This window comes from Prenolepis imparis, unplaced genomic scaffold (genome assembly GCF_030444845.1).
Source record: "Prenolepis imparis isolate NDT839.2.m4 unplaced genomic scaffold, iyPreImpa1.0 SCAF_9, whole genome shotgun sequence".
Lineage (NCBI taxonomy): Eukaryota > Metazoa > Arthropoda > Insecta > Hymenoptera > Formicidae > Prenolepis > Prenolepis imparis.
In genome coordinates, this window is record NW_028141167.1 from 6090975 (window position 1) to 6106892 (window position 15918).

Genomic DNA, 15918 nt, shown 5'->3' on the forward strand with positions numbered 1-15918 from the left:
TCTTTCCTAGGATCTTAACACGTCGTAGAGACCGCTTTTAAATGAGCTGATTTAGGAACCGGTCAGAAGAATCCTCTCGCAGCGAGGACGGCTCATAACTCGATTTTAGCAATCTGCGGTCCCTTTTTGCGCTTTTCTTTCTTCGCAGGCTTCTTCTTCTTTTTCGCGGTATCCTCACGTTGGTATCCAGCGTGAGTTGCGCTTCTATACGGATTAAAATAGCTCGGATCCCGTTCCGTGATGTTCAGCTCCTGCTCAACTAGGCGAATCATTGTGATGGTTGATTTGTTTAGCAAGTGGCGCATTTGATTGGTGAAATTCAGGGACCAGTATATCGTAGAACTCCATCCCTGTTGCGTCTTCAGTATCTTTTGAGTGATATCTGGCAGATGCAGAATAATGTCCCCGAAAAGCGCAGTGTTCTCCAAAATGCTAGATAATGCTGCGACAAATATTCTCTATTATCTTTTTCTATTATCATAATTTTTAACTAATTTTTTAAATAATTTCAGATTACATTGACTCGAAAAAAAATATATATATAGTTAAATAATTGTACCATCTTTGACATTGGTATCTTTTGGAAAAGAGCTGTTGTTCGGCACGAAATCGGCCTTTTCGATGATGTTCTTACTGGATTCGATGACGTCCACTACTTTTCCAGCCAGCACTGTGATCATTTTATACAGACGTTCATAATTATCCATCTTTAGGAGAGTCTGTATAGCTTCTACATGATCTTTGCGTCGTTGGATGAATAGTTTCTTGACTGTGTATATAAGAATAATTATATAAGAAAAAAGACGTCACAGATTAATTATAATTAATATATAAGATATATATTAATTATATATATTATATAATAATTATATATTACATATATTATTAATATATAATATATATTATAATTTATCATTATTACATATATATATTATTAATATATAAATTATATATATTATATATAATATTAATATACAAGATAAAAAAAGGTGAAGTTTATTTATTTTATTCTAATAAGTAGAATTTCTTTGCAATGACAAGTCATTACTAACTTTTGTTCTTTTAAGCTGTACCTTATATTTTTTACGAATTTAAGATTCAAGCAACAATATGTCACTTTGAAAAAAAACCAGAGAAGAGTATAAATGTGAAGAATGGAAAATACAGTTACGAATAAGAAACGGAACATATATCAAATAGAGAAGAAAAATGAAAGTCGATAAATACATAATTCCTCATCAGATTTGAATTCGCCGCCTTTTTGCGGCTCGCCGCTGATTGGTCCGTCATTCTCCACCTGCGCATGCGCGACAATTGTCAACACCGACACGGCTACTACGACGTGGACGAAAACTCGCCGATGAATTCGTGAGTGGAACATCGTGAGAAAATTCTTCCAGCAAGCAGGCGATGTCACCGATCGATCGTCGTTTCACGGCGATTTCATCAAGCCAAATTAATCGCGCGGTTTAATTACGATATGTCATGTTCGACGCAGCCACAAACTTCGCCACTTACGTCACCGATGCCATCTGCCGGGGATCTCTTATCCTGTCTCGCGAATGTCATTTCCAGTCCTCCGGATCGTCGAGAATTGTCGTCGAAGATTCGTCTCGACTCGCTAAGAAGTCGGCCGATCGGCTATTAGAACATCACGAATAATTCGACATAAATGCGGCGTAATCTTCACGATTTCATGTCGTTCTCGATAACAGCGAGCTGCAAGTGTTAATCTGCGAGATAAGGAAATCTCGCGCATTCAGGAGCGAGCATGTTACACGCGAAGTGTCGATCGGTTGTACACGTGACGATTTTTTAATTGATACGTTTAAAGTGTATCGTCCTCGGGATTCCTCGACGCTTCGCGGTTCCTCCTCTAGTTCCTCGCGATAATTTGCATCTGCGTCGATAGTAAACATGGCGGCGATGGACGGCGAAACGAAACTAGACGTAAGTATCGTTTCTGTCGCGAATGTAACGAATGTCACAATATTTTGAAACATCTTAAATTTTTCCCTGTCGCAACAAAGATTAAGAGTACAATTTTTGTAGAGATAAATTCTTGCACAAAAATATATGTCACGTTTAATATGCGATGCTTGTGTTGTTTTTTAACAGATGTACGATGATGTTACATACACTGTGGACCCTCAACACATTGAGGGTGAGATGACAATAGGTGCGAAAAAGAAATCAACTTTAGGAGAGCCAGAATTTAATACGCTAGATGAACCCATCAGAGACACAGTTGTAAGTGTGTATATATTGTTGTACATATTTTTATTTCAACTTAAAAATTTATTTCATGCATAGAACAACATAACATATCTTTTTATATTTCTGTTCGATGTAGTTGAGGGATGTTCGAGCAGTAGGCAAGAAGTTTTTCCATGTTTTATATCCTAAAGAGAAAAAAAGTCTACTAAAAGAATGTGAGTTCATAAATAATATTTCTCTATATACATTGTGTTAAAAAAAATAAAAAGTTAATTACAACATATAACATATTTCAGGGGATCTGTGGGGACCATTAATATTATGTACGTTCATGGCAATGTAAGATATATATCTATACAAATATTATATATATATGCACATAAAAAAATTATAAATTTACATTAATTTATAATTGTCATTTAGGATACTACAAGGTTCCGATACAGCAGATAATTCAAACGATGGAGGGCCTGAGTTTGCAGAAGTATTTGTTATTGTGTGGATTGGCTCTATGGTTGTTACATTGAATTCAAAGCTATTGGGTGGAAATATGTAAGTTAGATTACATACATGTCTACGTATATGCGCATATGTGTGTATATATATGATTTTTAAATTAATTTTTTATAGTTATGGAAATAATTATATTTCTCTTTAAATAAGTGCAACAATTTTAATTTGCAGATCTTTCTTCCAAAGTGTTTGTGTCCTAGGATATTGTTTACTACCGACTGCCATTGCATTAATTTTATGCAGAATTATACTAATAGTGCAGCAAACTACTCTCCTATTTATTCTGAGATTTGTAATCACCATGATTGGATTTTTGTGGGCAACATATGGTAAATATAACACCATTTTTAGGAAGATTTATATATCGCAGTACAATTTATTCTTATTATCTGGATATATTAAAGTTTATGTTAATATTTCAGCATCTATGGCATTTCTTGGTGATAGTCAACCCACAGGAAGGAAAGCATTAGCAGTATATCCAATTTTTCTTTTTTACTTTGTCATATCGTGGCTAGTTATATCCCACACTACATAAGATGCATCGCTATAATTAATCAATCACAAGACTGTCACGTTGCTTTGGCCTTCTGTACGAGTTCCGGAAGACAAAAAAAGAAAGGGCAGAAGGAAATGCAAGTATTTCATACATGATATTTTTCAAGTTTCGTATTTGGATATATTCCATATTGTGCTTTTGTGTGAACAATACACATATATATATATATACATATTAGACAAGTATTTATTATCTTCTTAGATTATCATTCAATATGTCAATTATAAGATTTCTGATTATATTCTAATCCTACTAAATGCACGCTACAATTGAGCTAAATTCATTGCCGGTACAGAAATATAACCCTTTCTCAGTGGAAAAAATATAAAAATTCTCAGATTAGTATATATTTGTACAGACTTAATAAGAGAAAAAACGTGATGTATATAGTATGAGTGATGATTCCTTATATCATTGATTCTGGACTGCATTTGAATACTTCCTATACTTCCATAAATTTTAGCAATTATTTTATTTTTATCAAATTCCAATTTTTTAATTATAATAGACGGTGTAGAAATTTCAAACATAATTTGTACTTTTCTTTACATGTACATTATGTATATATAGATAATTATGTTAAGGAATCAATATGTTATACAACATTAAATAAAACCAACTAGTGTAAAATAAGAAAGATCTTTTTCGTTCATCTCATATATATGAGAAATATCTTTGCAATTTCTGCAAAAGAGATTTACTGTCGTAATGTCCGGGATAGGCTTGCAACGATTTTTGTACTGCGATATAGCTCGTCTGTAGGTCTCCAACCTGTGTACGTATCGATGTATAACATTACTCGGTATATATATATAATAAAAATTAATTAAGAGAAATAATTACCTCGTAAGCTAAGTGTGCACTGTTAAAGTGCGCTTCGTATACGTAGCTAGCGATGTTGGCTGCCGCATGAAAATAGGTTCGCGCCGCGGTAACATTTCCATTACGTATTTCTAGTACTCCAAGATTGTTGTAAGCTAAAGCATGTCTATTATCGCTCACAATAGCCAGCCTCAAACATTCCTCGGCCATTATTGAATCGCCCAACGTCTGCAATCGCCATACATTCTACATAACTTATAGTTCAAGCTAATAGAATATTAGTTGTATATATACATACGATAGCAATGTGGGAAATATTGTACCACACATCGGCTATATTTTCATCGGTCGCAAGATTCAATGCTCTCTCGAAGCACGATATAGTATGATCGTATTGCTGAGCATAGAAGCAACAAAGTCCGAGGTTGTTAAACAACTCAGCATTGTGAACACCCATCTGCAAGAGACGCCTGGAATATGTATATATTAAAATTTAATATTATTAAAAGTTAAAACGCTAAAAATACAAATAGACGCAACGTAATACAAATTTTGAGGAAAACAAAATAGGAATTATTGTATAATAAAAGAAGTATTTACAATCTACCTGTATTTTTAGCGTTTCATGTAGATATAAAATATATATATATTGCACATATATTTAATGTACATATATTAATATATTTATTATATATATTATATATATATTATATTATAATATTATATATATATATATATATATATATGTATACCTATAATAACGCAAAGCTAGCTCCGGCTGATCATTGTAAAAATGATGCATGCCTATACTGGCAATCGCCTCCGTGTGAGAAGCATCTTCCTGCGCGATCACTTTGTAATATTTCATGGACATCGACGTATTATTCAGGCCCTCGAATATACGACTCATCTCCGTAAGGATTGTAACGTCATTCGCGAAGAACTCAAGGCCTCTCTTACACGTGTCCAGCGCGGCCAAGGGTTGATCGAGCCTAACGTAGACCCTGATCAGTCGCAAAATTGTCTCAATATTTTTGTGATCTTTTAACGCCGATTTGAATTGCTGCTCCGCGTCTCTCACTAATCCCAGAGTGTAATAACACTTTCCCAACTGAACCTTCCACCACCAATCTTTATACTGACAGACCTGGGTTGCCTGAACTGCCAAGTCCAACGCCTGCGATATTTCACATCAATTAAAAGAAAGTACATAATAAATATATAGCTCAATAATCTCTAACTATACGTATATATATAATATACACAACTCACATATCTCGCGTCATGTTCATGGTAATATATGTATTCGAACAATGGTTTCGCTATGCTTTGTTGATTAGCGTATTTAGTTATGTTCAAGCGCGATAATTGGATAAAGGGTCCACCCGGTTCCGTCAGCATCGATGCGGTACCAAGCCTTCAAAGACGAAGATCTCTCATTCAAGCTTCTGTTAAGCTAAAATACATGTACAAGGATATTATATGTACCTAACACTACGTCCTGAGCTCGCTGTAATCGGCCTGGCGGTCATCGCTGTTCTCGGTGTCTTCAATGCCTGTTCAATCGATTGCGACGTCGCAGCCTGAGTAGCGGGTCGGACTACCCCGGTAACAGGTCTGCCTTTAAAATATATGAAATTAATAAATCACTATCTTATTTATAATACACTTAAACTAAAGATACAAATTGACATTTTTCAGGTGAGCTATGACAAACCGGATTGGGATTTAGGCCGCACTCCTTGACCGGTGTAACTGGTACCAGGATTTTTCAACGAAGTCCCCGGCCTGGGCATCATCGATATCGCATAATTGTCCAGCAGAGTCTCCGCGATTCCCTCCTCCTCGCCTTCAATGTCGTCCACGTAGACTTGCAATGTTAAGGCACGCATTTTCAAGACCCACACGGCCTGACAACCCAAGAGTCTCATGGTAATTCATAGATAATTACTATTTTCTGTATATAAAAAACGAAGCAATGTATACCTGATCCAACGGATTTTTCCTCAACAAGTCGGTACATATCGCGGCGCACGCTTCGTATTTCTGCCGACTGAATAAGCTCAAAGCTGTAAATAACTCCATGTTCGACAGAATAGTAATAGACAGTAAATTTCTTCGGAACGAATATATTAGTTTCGTCGCATTGATCCGAGCAACCGTCTACCTTATACCTGTTGTATGCATATATATGTATATATACATAAGTGGAGTATTATCGATTTTCTTCTCGCTTTATTTCTTTCTTCAACGGTACCAGTAGAAATAATCAATTAATACAACAGTATATACAAATATGATTGGTATTTGTTCTTAATTATGTGAGATAGATTCGATATAATTTTTGACATTTTTTTCTCAACACATCTCAAATGCAAATGAATAAAATTGACCGATCGTAAACGCTCCGATTTTTTAATATGTTTTTGAGCTATTAAAAATCATTATTATTTATTAGAAAATTTGCAATGGCATTTGTTGGTAAAAATCATCCGAGGTTAGAAGAAAAATAATAATTGCAATTTGTAATGCAGTTTAAAAAATAATCATTGTTGCAGTATACAACAAGAATTCGAACGATACTTCGAAAAGAAAAAGATAGAAGAACAATGTACCGAACAATCTTTGATACGTTTACATAATGCTTTCCTGGTTGTTCACTTATATATATAAAATGTTTTTTCTTTATTAATTAATATTTATTTTTATATTAAAATATATATTGTTTGCACTTAGGCGACAGAAAATGAGGAAATGGATTCTTCTCAACTGTACGACGCTTTTCAATACATCCTCGAGATAAAAATACCGCAGGACGAGTTTCAAGTTCTTTTCAAGAAAGTTAGTCAGTCAAGTAATTTTAATTGTTCCTGGAATTTCACATAATCGTCACACAATTTCAGATAGATGTAAGATCCGATGGTAAAATAACGTGGGACAAATTCATCTCCTATTTGCTGGTAGAATTTCAAGACATAGATTCCACTGTGAAATCGCAGATGTTGGAAGCACCTTTAATGGATCCACCGAAATTATTAAGAACGCTTCATCGCACTCCTGTATGCAGAATTACATTTTGCCCAGAAGTTTTACCGGTACATATATATATCTCGAAAACTGATACGCGAATCTGTCAGTGTCTCATTTTATTTCGCTAAAGAGATCTTTTTTTAATAATCTGCGATATATTAGAAAATTAGTTTTTTAACAGAAAAGAGAGAACTAACTGATTTGTATATCAATATATATTTTTTATGAAAAATGTGTATCTCCTGTCCGCGAACTGCTATTTATTTATTTCACAAGAATTTATTGACTATAATAAATATTAAATCTTTAGGACAGAAGTACGAGTTTCCGCAGAGGTTGTTACCTGACCGTAAGCCGAGAAGGAGTGATTAATTACTGGTCGTTAGATCTTGAGTATGAGCGCACTGTGCACTCCAAGAATCGTTAGTATCTCTTCAAGTATCTCTCTTCTTCTTTAGCCCGATAATTTCTTCGACGCTTATATTTTTTTTCTTGTAGCATATTTAAAGGTGCAATCTACCGCTATAACCGACATGATCGTGTTGCCGGATATTCAAATAGTGTGCACGAGTTCGACGGAATGTGATTTGAGATTTTATGACGCCGCGGCGAAAAAATTTGATCTTCGCATATTGGTAAATGATGATATGAAATAGCGAAACTTTTAAGTCGAGGCAGCTTTAATTAATCGCACACGTCGTATTTCTAGATATCCAGTTTGGAGAACGCAGTAGTTTGTATGCACTATTACTTCAGTGCAAACATTAAGGAGAATTCCTACATCGTCCTGGGTGATACAAGTGGATCTGTCACAATCGTGTCCTTTAATCCTACGGAGAGAGGACCCTTCAAGCAACGCACCACCCGCGATGTAATCATTCTTCGTTACGACGACATTATGAAGGTATACAAGGATTGTAACAAAATATATACATTTAATATATAGACTTTGTGAAAAATATATTACTAAAAAATTATTATAATTAGGGAGAGCTGCAAGGATTTGAAATCACGGAGAGATTTAAGAACATACACACGAATTGGACGAGCCAAGTTGCTTATTACGGGAGCTTGCGAGTCTTCATATCGAGCAGCCAATGCGCTGAATGTTCTTTATGCGTTTTCGATGCGACCGGAACGAAGCTGCAATACAAATTCCAAGTTCCCATGGGGATATCCTGCTTTGCGCTCTGCGAAGGTTTTCTTGTTGCTTATTTATAACTTACCGCATTACGATCCATTCATTTTGAAGCGTCATTATTTTTTTTTTTTTCAGAGAGTCGCACGCTAGTAACGGGTGGACCGGACTGTGTGATCCGCGTTTGGAATCCCTTCGTTCCTGGGAAGGCGAACGCCGTATTTCCTGGACACCGTTCAACCATCTGCGCACTCGTCGTAATAGACGCCGGCAAGCGTATTTATTCCTTGTCGAAGGACAGATGCATAAAAGTGTGGGACGTCCCGGCTCAAATTTGCATTCAGGTTGTTCAGAAGTTAGAATTGTCGAATACAATATTTTTCTTCTTCTCCTGTACTCTATATTTCACAATTGCACAAAATGTTCTGATAATTGTATATATAAAATTAATTATATAATTAATTATATATATATGTAATAAATATATAATAATAGAAAATATACATTTCTCGAACAGACATACAATAAATTACCCAGAGAGCTGAGCGAATATGCTCCGATGACTATAGTATTCAACACGCTGACCCGTACGATGATCATTGCGAGCATGATGATAGCCATTCTCGTTTGCGAGCACGTAATTAACGAGGAAACTTCGGATGGCTACACACACACCAAAGATGTTAGCTGCGTTCTTTACAATCAGCTCTTTCATGTGGTGAGAGATTGTTTTATACTTATCCAAAAAATTTAACGTTAATTTATGAAAAACGATAATGTATATATTCATTGTTCTGTCTATATTAATACGCGCAGATTATTTCTACCGGATTGGATTCGTGTATCATCGTTTGGCATCCTTGGTCCGGACGTCGTGTACGTCTGATTGCACACGCTCATAGTATTATTCGATACGGACAATACGTTGATATCGAGATCACAGCGGCTTGCTTCGACGATTCCGGGCAATTTTTAATTACCGGCGCTAGAGATGGATCACTAAAAATATGGAACTTCAATACCGGTGCCTGTATACGCAACATGATGATCGACTATCAATGGTATATAATGGACGTTTAAATAATAGCTTTAAATAATGAATATTCAAATAATAGCTTTCTACAAATATGATATTTGAGATTAAATTATACAAAAGATATAATTACAAAACTATAATTTTTTAGGAAAATTATTCTGTCCTTTTTACGAAAATTTTCTATTTGTGTATTTGTAATAGAAATGAGATACAATTAAATACAATTACACAAATATGTTACAATATTCTAAAATAATGAATTATCATTTTATATTGTGTTCTCATTTCTTTTGTATAGCGAAATAACTAGCATTGTATGGTACGAAAATCGAATCATGTGCTGCAGCTGGAACAAACACGTTACAGAATTGGCGGCTTTCGAGTCTGACATATGTAAAAAGAATTGGACGACTAGTCACACCGACGATATTCTGTGCTCGACTACGAGATTCCCTCAGCTATTAGCTACCGGAACGTATAACGGAGAACTGGTTCTCTGGAGACTTGAAACGGGTCAGCCTTTTAGAAAATACCAAGTGATCGATGTTAGCAGAAGGTGATGCTAATTTGATATTGTTATGAGCAATAAATGACGTTAAACGGAGGAAACACGTTAATTGATTTAATAGGCATATCATAAAGAGGGAGACAGATGCGCAGAAAGCGTTTATACAATCCAATGAGATCGACAAACCTATAAATCAGCAGCAAATTAAGTAAATTATATTGCTTGTAGTTATAAAATAACTTTACAGATACTTTTTTTTTAATCTAAATTCTATAAACTTTGATATTTTTCGTGAAACAGTAAATTGATTCCGTGTGTCCATCAAGAGTCAGCATTGAATATAATTCACGTGATCGCGGTACGCGCGATAATTTTTCTGACCGCGCGAGAAGTGAAACCAAATGTTGGTACGCTCTTAGTCGCCCTGGATTCTGGCTTGGTGCAAGTGTGGACACATCATCCAGCGGCAGGATTTTTAGGAGCCTTTACGGTCATCCATACTATGGGCGATTGCGCGACATCGTTAGCTACCGATCCTGAAAATCAGTTCCTTGTAACAGGTTTCTCTTTTCTTTTTTCTAAGAATTTCCCAAGAGACTGATTTGAATATCTTTTTTTAAATAACTCTGTAGCTTCGTGTATCAAAATTCTTCCTCAAATGTCCGTAATAATTTCGTTTCTCTTGAACGTTTCTTCGAAGGACACAGCATAGGCTATATAAAAGTTTGGCTCCTCTCGAATTACATGCTACCAAATCCGCCGAAAGTGTGCATGCCTCTATTAAGATTGGAGTTTCCGTTCTTGTGGAGAGACAGAATAAACGGAAGAGCGAAGAGAGCGGTGCAAAAACAGCCACTGCCGCTCCTGCTGTCGTCTGTACGCGGTCATATGCGGGGAATCACATCTCTTCAAATTATTTATAACGCGCGAATAATAGTCAGGTATGTACGTTATATAAGGATATTGACATTGGATATATATTTTAGTAAATCTAAAAGATTTGAACGAATTAACAGCGGTAGCGCGGATCACACAGTACGTTTGTGGAGTTTCGGTGGTCGTTACATATCAACCCTAGGCACCTTCAGAGATTGGATTCCAATCTTATCCACTATACCCATACAGAATTATTTCGAGGACTATAAGCTTCCGGCAGATATCAAGCGATTCGCCAGTTTTACTACTTTAAAGGTATAATAAAAGATTTATATATATGTAACATGTATAGCTTTGTGATGATACAAAGGTACTTCATGGTGGTATGAGACGAATTCAAGCGGAGATCGAGGAAGAGGAGATTGATATCTCGAAAGAAATTCTCGAAGAAGAGCGACACGTGCTGTATGGAAAGCAATTAAACAGTTCTATGATTGAGAATTATTATAAATCACAATTACCTAGCAAAACGTATCAAGAAACAATTAGATTAGACAATACCTTGCCATATGTGAGTACATACTTGTTTATGTATGTTTTGATGTATTTTATTGCATAATATTATATATTTTTGTTATATATATGTATATTACAAGAAAATTTTTGACTTTAGTCATTTTGTATATTTGTAGATACCAATTTACACACATATACCAACATACTCTTTGAAACCTGTAGAGGCACAAAAAACACTCTTACTTGGACAGAAAATGGAACTTGCGTATGAATATTTAATTCACATCACTGAAAAAGTATAATTCGTCCGATATTTTAAAAAATTATTTTTAATTTCAGTAAAAAAGTATACTTAAGAAGAGCAATGAAATCACTACATTTGCCTACTAAGAAAATTTCTACAAATTAATTTTATCGCAACATTGATTCTCTCTTCATAATGAAAACTTGTAAAATGCAAAATGTTAATAAAATAATATATTTTTTACACAAATTCAGTAATTTAAATCATTATTCGACATGTTCGAATTCAGATATTTAGATTATTATTCAGATTACTGTCTCGCAACTGTATAAAAATATTTTTTGATACACTCACGTACTAATTACATTGGCTATATAATATTACATATTACAGACTTTAATTTCTCTATCGAATACAATATACATAATAACTGGTATATAAATAAGCAATGGAAATTATGAGTTATCAAATTCTAAAAATACATTATTGTCACTATAAACATCAGAATGTAATAATAAACAATTTGCCCTCATGTTCTTCACATACATGCAAAAAAATATAAATATTACCTGTGTATTGCATGCACATCATAATATGGCATAATGGCTATTATAAGATTTTATAAGTGTAACATTAGATCTAATTATATATTCTAGTCTGTTTCCATCATGGAAATGCGCGGCGGTGTTCTCCAGATTGCACTAGATGTACGTTTCAATCGATTTCTATCTATACCATGGAACAATTCAGTTAAATCTGGCGTACACTTACGAGTATCGAAGAACTTGTAAACAATTTCCTGTGGTATGTATCGTTGCATTGCAAGTTGCGCTTTACGAACGTCTGCTGCAAGTTTAAAAAAAAATATATATGTATACATATTTTTTTCTCCTACAGAACAGATATACATATATGTATTTTGTTTTATTTTAACAATAACGTAAAATATCAAGAAAATACATACGCTTCGCCCAAAATGGTACCTCATGTTTCGGTCTACTTTCATCATCCGATTGATCATCATCAGGATCGCTATCCAACACGTAGTTTATCACTTGATTTTTATTATTGGCTTGTTTATACTGCAAAAATATCGAAAAACAATTAAATATTAACAGCAGTTATATTAATGCACAAATAATCATTTTCTTTGTGATAAAAAATATTTACTCACTTTAGCTTGAGCGGCGAGCATCTGATTTTTTTGTTTCAATGCCTCAATAGCTTGGGCTCTCGCTTCCGCTTCTTTACGTTTCTCAGCTTCTTGTTCCCGACGTTTTTGTTCGGCAAGCAAACGTTCAGTTTCTTCCTGCTCTTGCAGCTTCTGCAATCTCTGTTGTTCCTCCAGTTTACGACGTTCTTCTTTCTCTTGTGCTCGCAGCAATTGAGCAAAACGCTTCTTCTCCAATTCCTCGCGCTGCTTTTCTTGCATCAGAAGGGCTAATCTTGCTTTTTCTTCTCTTTCTCTCTCAGCTTTTTGCCGTTTCTCTTGTTCTTGCTTCTCCTTAGCTTCTCTTGCTAATTTATTCTTAAGTTCCTTCTCCTGTCGCTTTCTGTATATGAAATATACACGAGATATTAATGACATTGAATTGTATCATATTTCTTGCATTATAAAATTTTTATATACCTTTTCTTTTCCTCTGTCTGTAATCTTAAGGCTACGTCTCTTTTCTTCCTTGCATCCTCCTCATGTCGTCTCTTCTCCTCTAATTTCTCCACAGAATTGGTTTTACTGATGCTTTTTGGAGGTTGAATGAAGGATTCCATGTTGGTAACGATATTCGTGCGAGAAGCAGTTAATGCTTTCGTACCCTAAAATCAAAATATATGTAAGATAAATATCTAATCTGTATTAAAGTGATAAAGATTATAATGTAAAATTTAAATTGGATTGAACTCACATTCAAAAGATTTTGAGCGTGCGAAGGAGTTTGAATACGAGGGATTGAAAGCTGCATCATCTTTGCCTTGTTTAAAGGTGTCATTTTTTGCAGTTGAGTTTGCTTTATAGTTGGTTTATCATTCAACAATGATTTGGTAATTTGTTCTGGCATTTGCTGCTTATTCTGAAAGTAAATGTATTTATTATTAATGAAATATATTAGTAAAAAATGTTAGAAAAAATAATTTATAATAAAAATTAAACCTACATAAATAATTGTAAAGTATAATTGAAAATATTGATACATTTGCTTTTACCTCTTTAAATTCTTCATCGCCTTTCTTGTGTTTTGCTAATGAGATCCGCTTTGCTTTTGCAAGCGATTTACGAGCTAATATTTGCGCTACGTTTTTCTCCACATTTTTCGTTTCTGCTTCAGTCTCAGCAGCGATCATTGCACGAGTTTTTGTTCTAGTTACTCTTGGAACTACGTCTATGTCAGCTGACTTGGGACTGTATGTCACTGCTTGCTCGAAAGCTTCAACCCGCTTCTTTACAGATTCTTTTGCATAAGGACTAAATAATGCGTTCGATTTGTATGTAATTTTAGTTTCGTGTAGGATTGTAATCTTGTCTTTGAAATGCGCTTTCAGTGTATTAGGTGTATTAGGAATTTCATCCTCGCTAGATGATGATAACGCGCGTTTTGCTTCCTTCTTACTAATTTGTTTCTTTCGTTTTTTCACTTCAGGCGATGATTCATCATCTGTGATTAATTCATTATAACCATTGCATTGTGTAGTTTGTTCATTTGGTTCCAAATTAGTCCTAGCACTTGTTCTTTCCTTTGATTGTCTATTATTTTCACTTGATATCTTTTTTATTATCACTGTTTCATTTAATTTTCGCTGTTTTGACAAACGTCCTAATACCACTGTAGTGTCTAATACTCTTCCAGGTAATAAAAAACTAGATTTCAAAGTTGAATTCATAATTGGAGTAGGTTTTCCAATTGCATCCTCGTACATAGATAGTTCCTCAAAATCATCAGTATTTGACGTTACATTATCTTTAATTATTTCTTCTTTCTGAGATTTTTTAGAGCTTGATCTAGTAGAACGTATTGATCTTGGCGATTCGGTAATATCTTTTCTTTCAATTTTTTCAATATGTTCAACTTTCTGAAGAACCACCACAGGTTGATCAATTTGTTCGGATTTTTTCTTTGTTACTCTCCTCGTAGTTCTTTTTGTTTCCATTAGATTCTCATCTACTTTACTATACTTAGAACTACTCCTAGTATCCTCTTCATCAGAACTACTCGTCACAGACTTCTTCCTCTTGGTCTGATTTTCTCTCTTCGTCTAATAAAATAATATCATAATACATATATAATTTTCAACAATTTATAATATATAATATGACATATACAAGAATATGAAAAATACTACTAACCTTCTTTTCAGAGACATTCTCATTCTCATCAAATGGCTTTCCAAATTTTTCAGAAAAAGTGATCGATTGTTTTTTGATATTATCTGCCGCTCTCTTGGATGCACTCCTCTTTAATCTACCACCTGCAATCTCTTCGCTTGTTTCTTTCTTCTGCTCATTAGTAGACCGAAGAGAATCCACTGATGAAATATTTTCTTGCTGAAGTACCTCATCTTCTGGTATAGTTTCAATACGTTGAATCGCTTTCTTTCGCAGGATCTTTGGTGTCTTCGTGACAAGAGGACCAGATGAAGGTTGCAATAATTGAGAAACCAATGCTCGAAGATAAGTCACACTGTCCTCGAAGTTCTCATCGAGATGCTTCCGTAATTCCACGCTACGATTGTGGATACTTAAAAGATCCTTCGCAATTATATCTCGGATCTCGTCCTTCGATTTGATGTTCATGATGAGAGAGTGAGGCTAAAAAAATTATCGTCACCCAAATCGTGTCAAGTTTCACAGAAACACTGCTGTCAAATTTATTTCTTATTGCCGCAGCACAAGGTTCGGCAACATAACGCGTATTCGGAAATAATACTTGAGAAAACACTCGGACAAGACAACAAAAAGTCAAACGTGATACACATCAAGAGTTTGGCGGGCTCGTCCAAGACTCGTCAGGATCTCCAACCTCCGACCTCCAACCGAAGGGAAAGGTAACGACTTTTCTATTTGATTTGAATCGAGACTGTAGGAGCGACATCTATATCCGTCTTCACTCGCGATATGTTCGTGAATGTTTCGTCTGCATTGAAGATTGAAATAAGTTTCATCCAATCAGCATCGTTCATTAGATCGACATAAATCTCTAGTGTCCCTAGTCTCTAGATTGTCAATTGCGCGCCATTCATTCATCTGATTCATCATTCATGTATCAGCTGAGCATGTGTAGACATATGTTTGTCTGTCTAATGAGCTGCATTGATTACATGACAAAATCAGATATCAGAAAAGAATTAATGAAAAATAAAAATCAGGCGTAGATATTAGACGCAATAAAATTGTTTTTAAATTCCTCTTTGATTATTTTGTACAAATAAAATAATTAAAAAAGGACTTTTAAATCAAAGTTTGTTG

General features: G+C 34.7%; 5 protein-coding genes across 5 annotated transcripts; 2 read left to right on the forward strand and 3 right to left on the reverse strand.

The window, feature by feature from the left end:
- Positions 1-92: 92 nt before the first annotated feature.
- Positions 93-1381, reverse strand: LOC145940319 (coiled-coil domain-containing protein 134). The gene is made up of 3 exons (XM_083045276.1): positions 1228-1381; positions 560-769; positions 93-442 (listed from the first exon to the last, which is right to left on the reverse strand). The coding sequence occupies exons 1-3, from the start codon at positions 1379-1381 to the stop codon at positions 93-95; spliced, it is 714 nt and encodes a 237-aa protein (XP_082901402.1).
- LOC145940320 (protein YIPF6) lies at positions 1346-3746 on the forward strand. The gene is made up of 7 exons (XM_083045277.1): positions 1346-1950; positions 2119-2250; positions 2354-2432; positions 2514-2556; positions 2641-2769; positions 2902-3059; positions 3153-3746. Exons 1-7 carry the CDS (start codon positions 1918-1920, stop codon positions 3266-3268), a joined length of 690 nt encoding a protein of 229 aa, XP_082901403.1. The 5' UTR covers positions 1346-1917; the 3' UTR covers positions 3269-3746.
- A 176-nt stretch (positions 3747-3922) lies between these two features.
- Positions 3923-6828, reverse strand: Bbs8 (tetratricopeptide repeat protein 8). Its single transcript, XM_083045262.1, has 8 exons — positions 6098-6828; positions 5829-6021; positions 5600-5732; positions 5384-5528; positions 4864-5288; positions 4410-4581; positions 4133-4339; positions 3923-4060 (listed from the first exon to the last, which is right to left on the reverse strand). Exons 1-8 carry the CDS (start codon positions 6194-6196, stop codon positions 3944-3946), a joined length of 1491 nt encoding a protein of 496 aa, XP_082901388.1. The 5' UTR covers positions 6197-6828; the 3' UTR covers positions 3923-3943.
- Wdy (WD repeat-containing protein WDY) lies at positions 5904-11686 on the forward strand. The gene is made up of 18 exons (XM_083045255.1): positions 5904-6043; positions 6848-6952; positions 7015-7206; positions 7452-7563; positions 7640-7776; positions 7851-8045; positions 8129-8339; positions 8418-8623; positions 8797-8997; positions 9096-9340; positions 9614-9871; positions 9945-10031; positions 10124-10383; positions 10524-10764; positions 10840-11014; positions 11070-11270; positions 11392-11480; positions 11555-11686. Exons 1-18 carry the CDS (start codon positions 6041-6043, stop codon positions 11622-11624), a joined length of 2988 nt encoding a protein of 995 aa, XP_082901381.1. The 5' UTR covers positions 5904-6040; the 3' UTR covers positions 11625-11686.
- A 422-nt stretch (positions 11687-12108) lies between these two features.
- On the reverse strand, positions 12109-15839 carry Incenp (Inner centromere protein). Its single transcript, XM_083045256.1, has 7 exons — positions 14800-15839; positions 13662-14708; positions 13364-13528; positions 13090-13274; positions 12634-13012; positions 12424-12541; positions 12109-12305 (listed from the first exon to the last, which is right to left on the reverse strand). Exons 1-7 carry the CDS (start codon positions 15244-15246, stop codon positions 12112-12114), a joined length of 2535 nt encoding a protein of 844 aa, XP_082901382.1. The 5' UTR covers positions 15247-15839; the 3' UTR covers positions 12109-12111.
- Between the last annotated feature and the right edge of the window lie 79 nt (positions 15840-15918).

Excerpts from the sequence above, each read along its gene's own strand:
- Incenp (XM_083045256.1), bottom strand. The coding sequence starts at position 15,246 with ATGAACATCAAATCGAAGGACGAGATCCGAGATATAATTGCGAAGGAT. Across the intron at positions 14,709-14,799 it reads AGAATGTCTCTGAAAAGAAG|ACGAAGAGAGAAAATCAGAC; the intron begins GTTAGTAGTATT and ends TTATTTTATTAG. Across the intron at positions 12,542-12,633 it reads TGCTCGCCGCTCAAGCTAAA|TATAAACAAGCCAATAATAA; the intron begins GTGAGTAAATAT and ends ATATTTTTGCAG.
- Wdy (XM_083045255.1), top strand. Across the intron at positions 8,998-9,095 it reads ACAATCAGCTCTTTCATGTG|ATTATTTCTACCGGATTGGA; the intron begins GTGAGAGATTGT and ends TAATACGCGCAG. Across the intron at positions 10,032-10,123 it reads ATAAATCAGCAGCAAATTAA|TAAATTGATTCCGTGTGTCC; the intron begins GTAAATTATATT and ends TTCGTGAAACAG.
- LOC145940320 (XM_083045277.1), top strand. The coding sequence starts at position 1,918 with ATGGCGGCGATGGACGGCGAAACGAAACTAGAC. Across the intron at positions 1,951-2,118 it reads ACGGCGAAACGAAACTAGAC|ATGTACGATGATGTTACATA; the intron begins GTAAGTATCGTT and ends GTTTTTTAACAG. Across the intron at positions 2,251-2,353 it reads AACCCATCAGAGACACAGTT|TTGAGGGATGTTCGAGCAGT; the intron begins GTAAGTGTGTAT and ends TGTTCGATGTAG.
- LOC145940319 (XM_083045276.1), bottom strand. The coding sequence starts at position 1,381 with ATGTTCCACTCACGAATTCATCGGCGAGTTTTCGTCCACGTCGTAGTA. Across the intron at positions 770-1,227 it reads CAAATCTGATGAGGAATTAT|TCAAGAAACTATTCATCCAA; the intron begins GTATTTATCGAC and ends TTATATACACAG. Across the intron at positions 443-559 it reads AGATACCAATGTCAAAGATG|CATTATCTAGCATTTTGGAG; the intron begins GTACAATTATTT and ends TATTTGTCGCAG.
- Bbs8 (XM_083045262.1), bottom strand. The coding sequence starts at position 6,196 with ATGGAGTTATTTACAGCTTTGAGCTTATTCAGTCGGCAGAAATACGAA. Across the intron at positions 6,022-6,097 it reads GGAAAAATCCGTTGGATCAG|GCCGTGTGGGTCTTGAAAAT; the intron begins GTATACATTGCT and ends TTGGGTTGTCAG. Across the intron at positions 5,289-5,383 it reads ATGAACATGACGCGAGATAT|GCGTTGGACTTGGCAGTTCA; the intron begins GTGAGTTGTGTA and ends GAAATATCGCAG.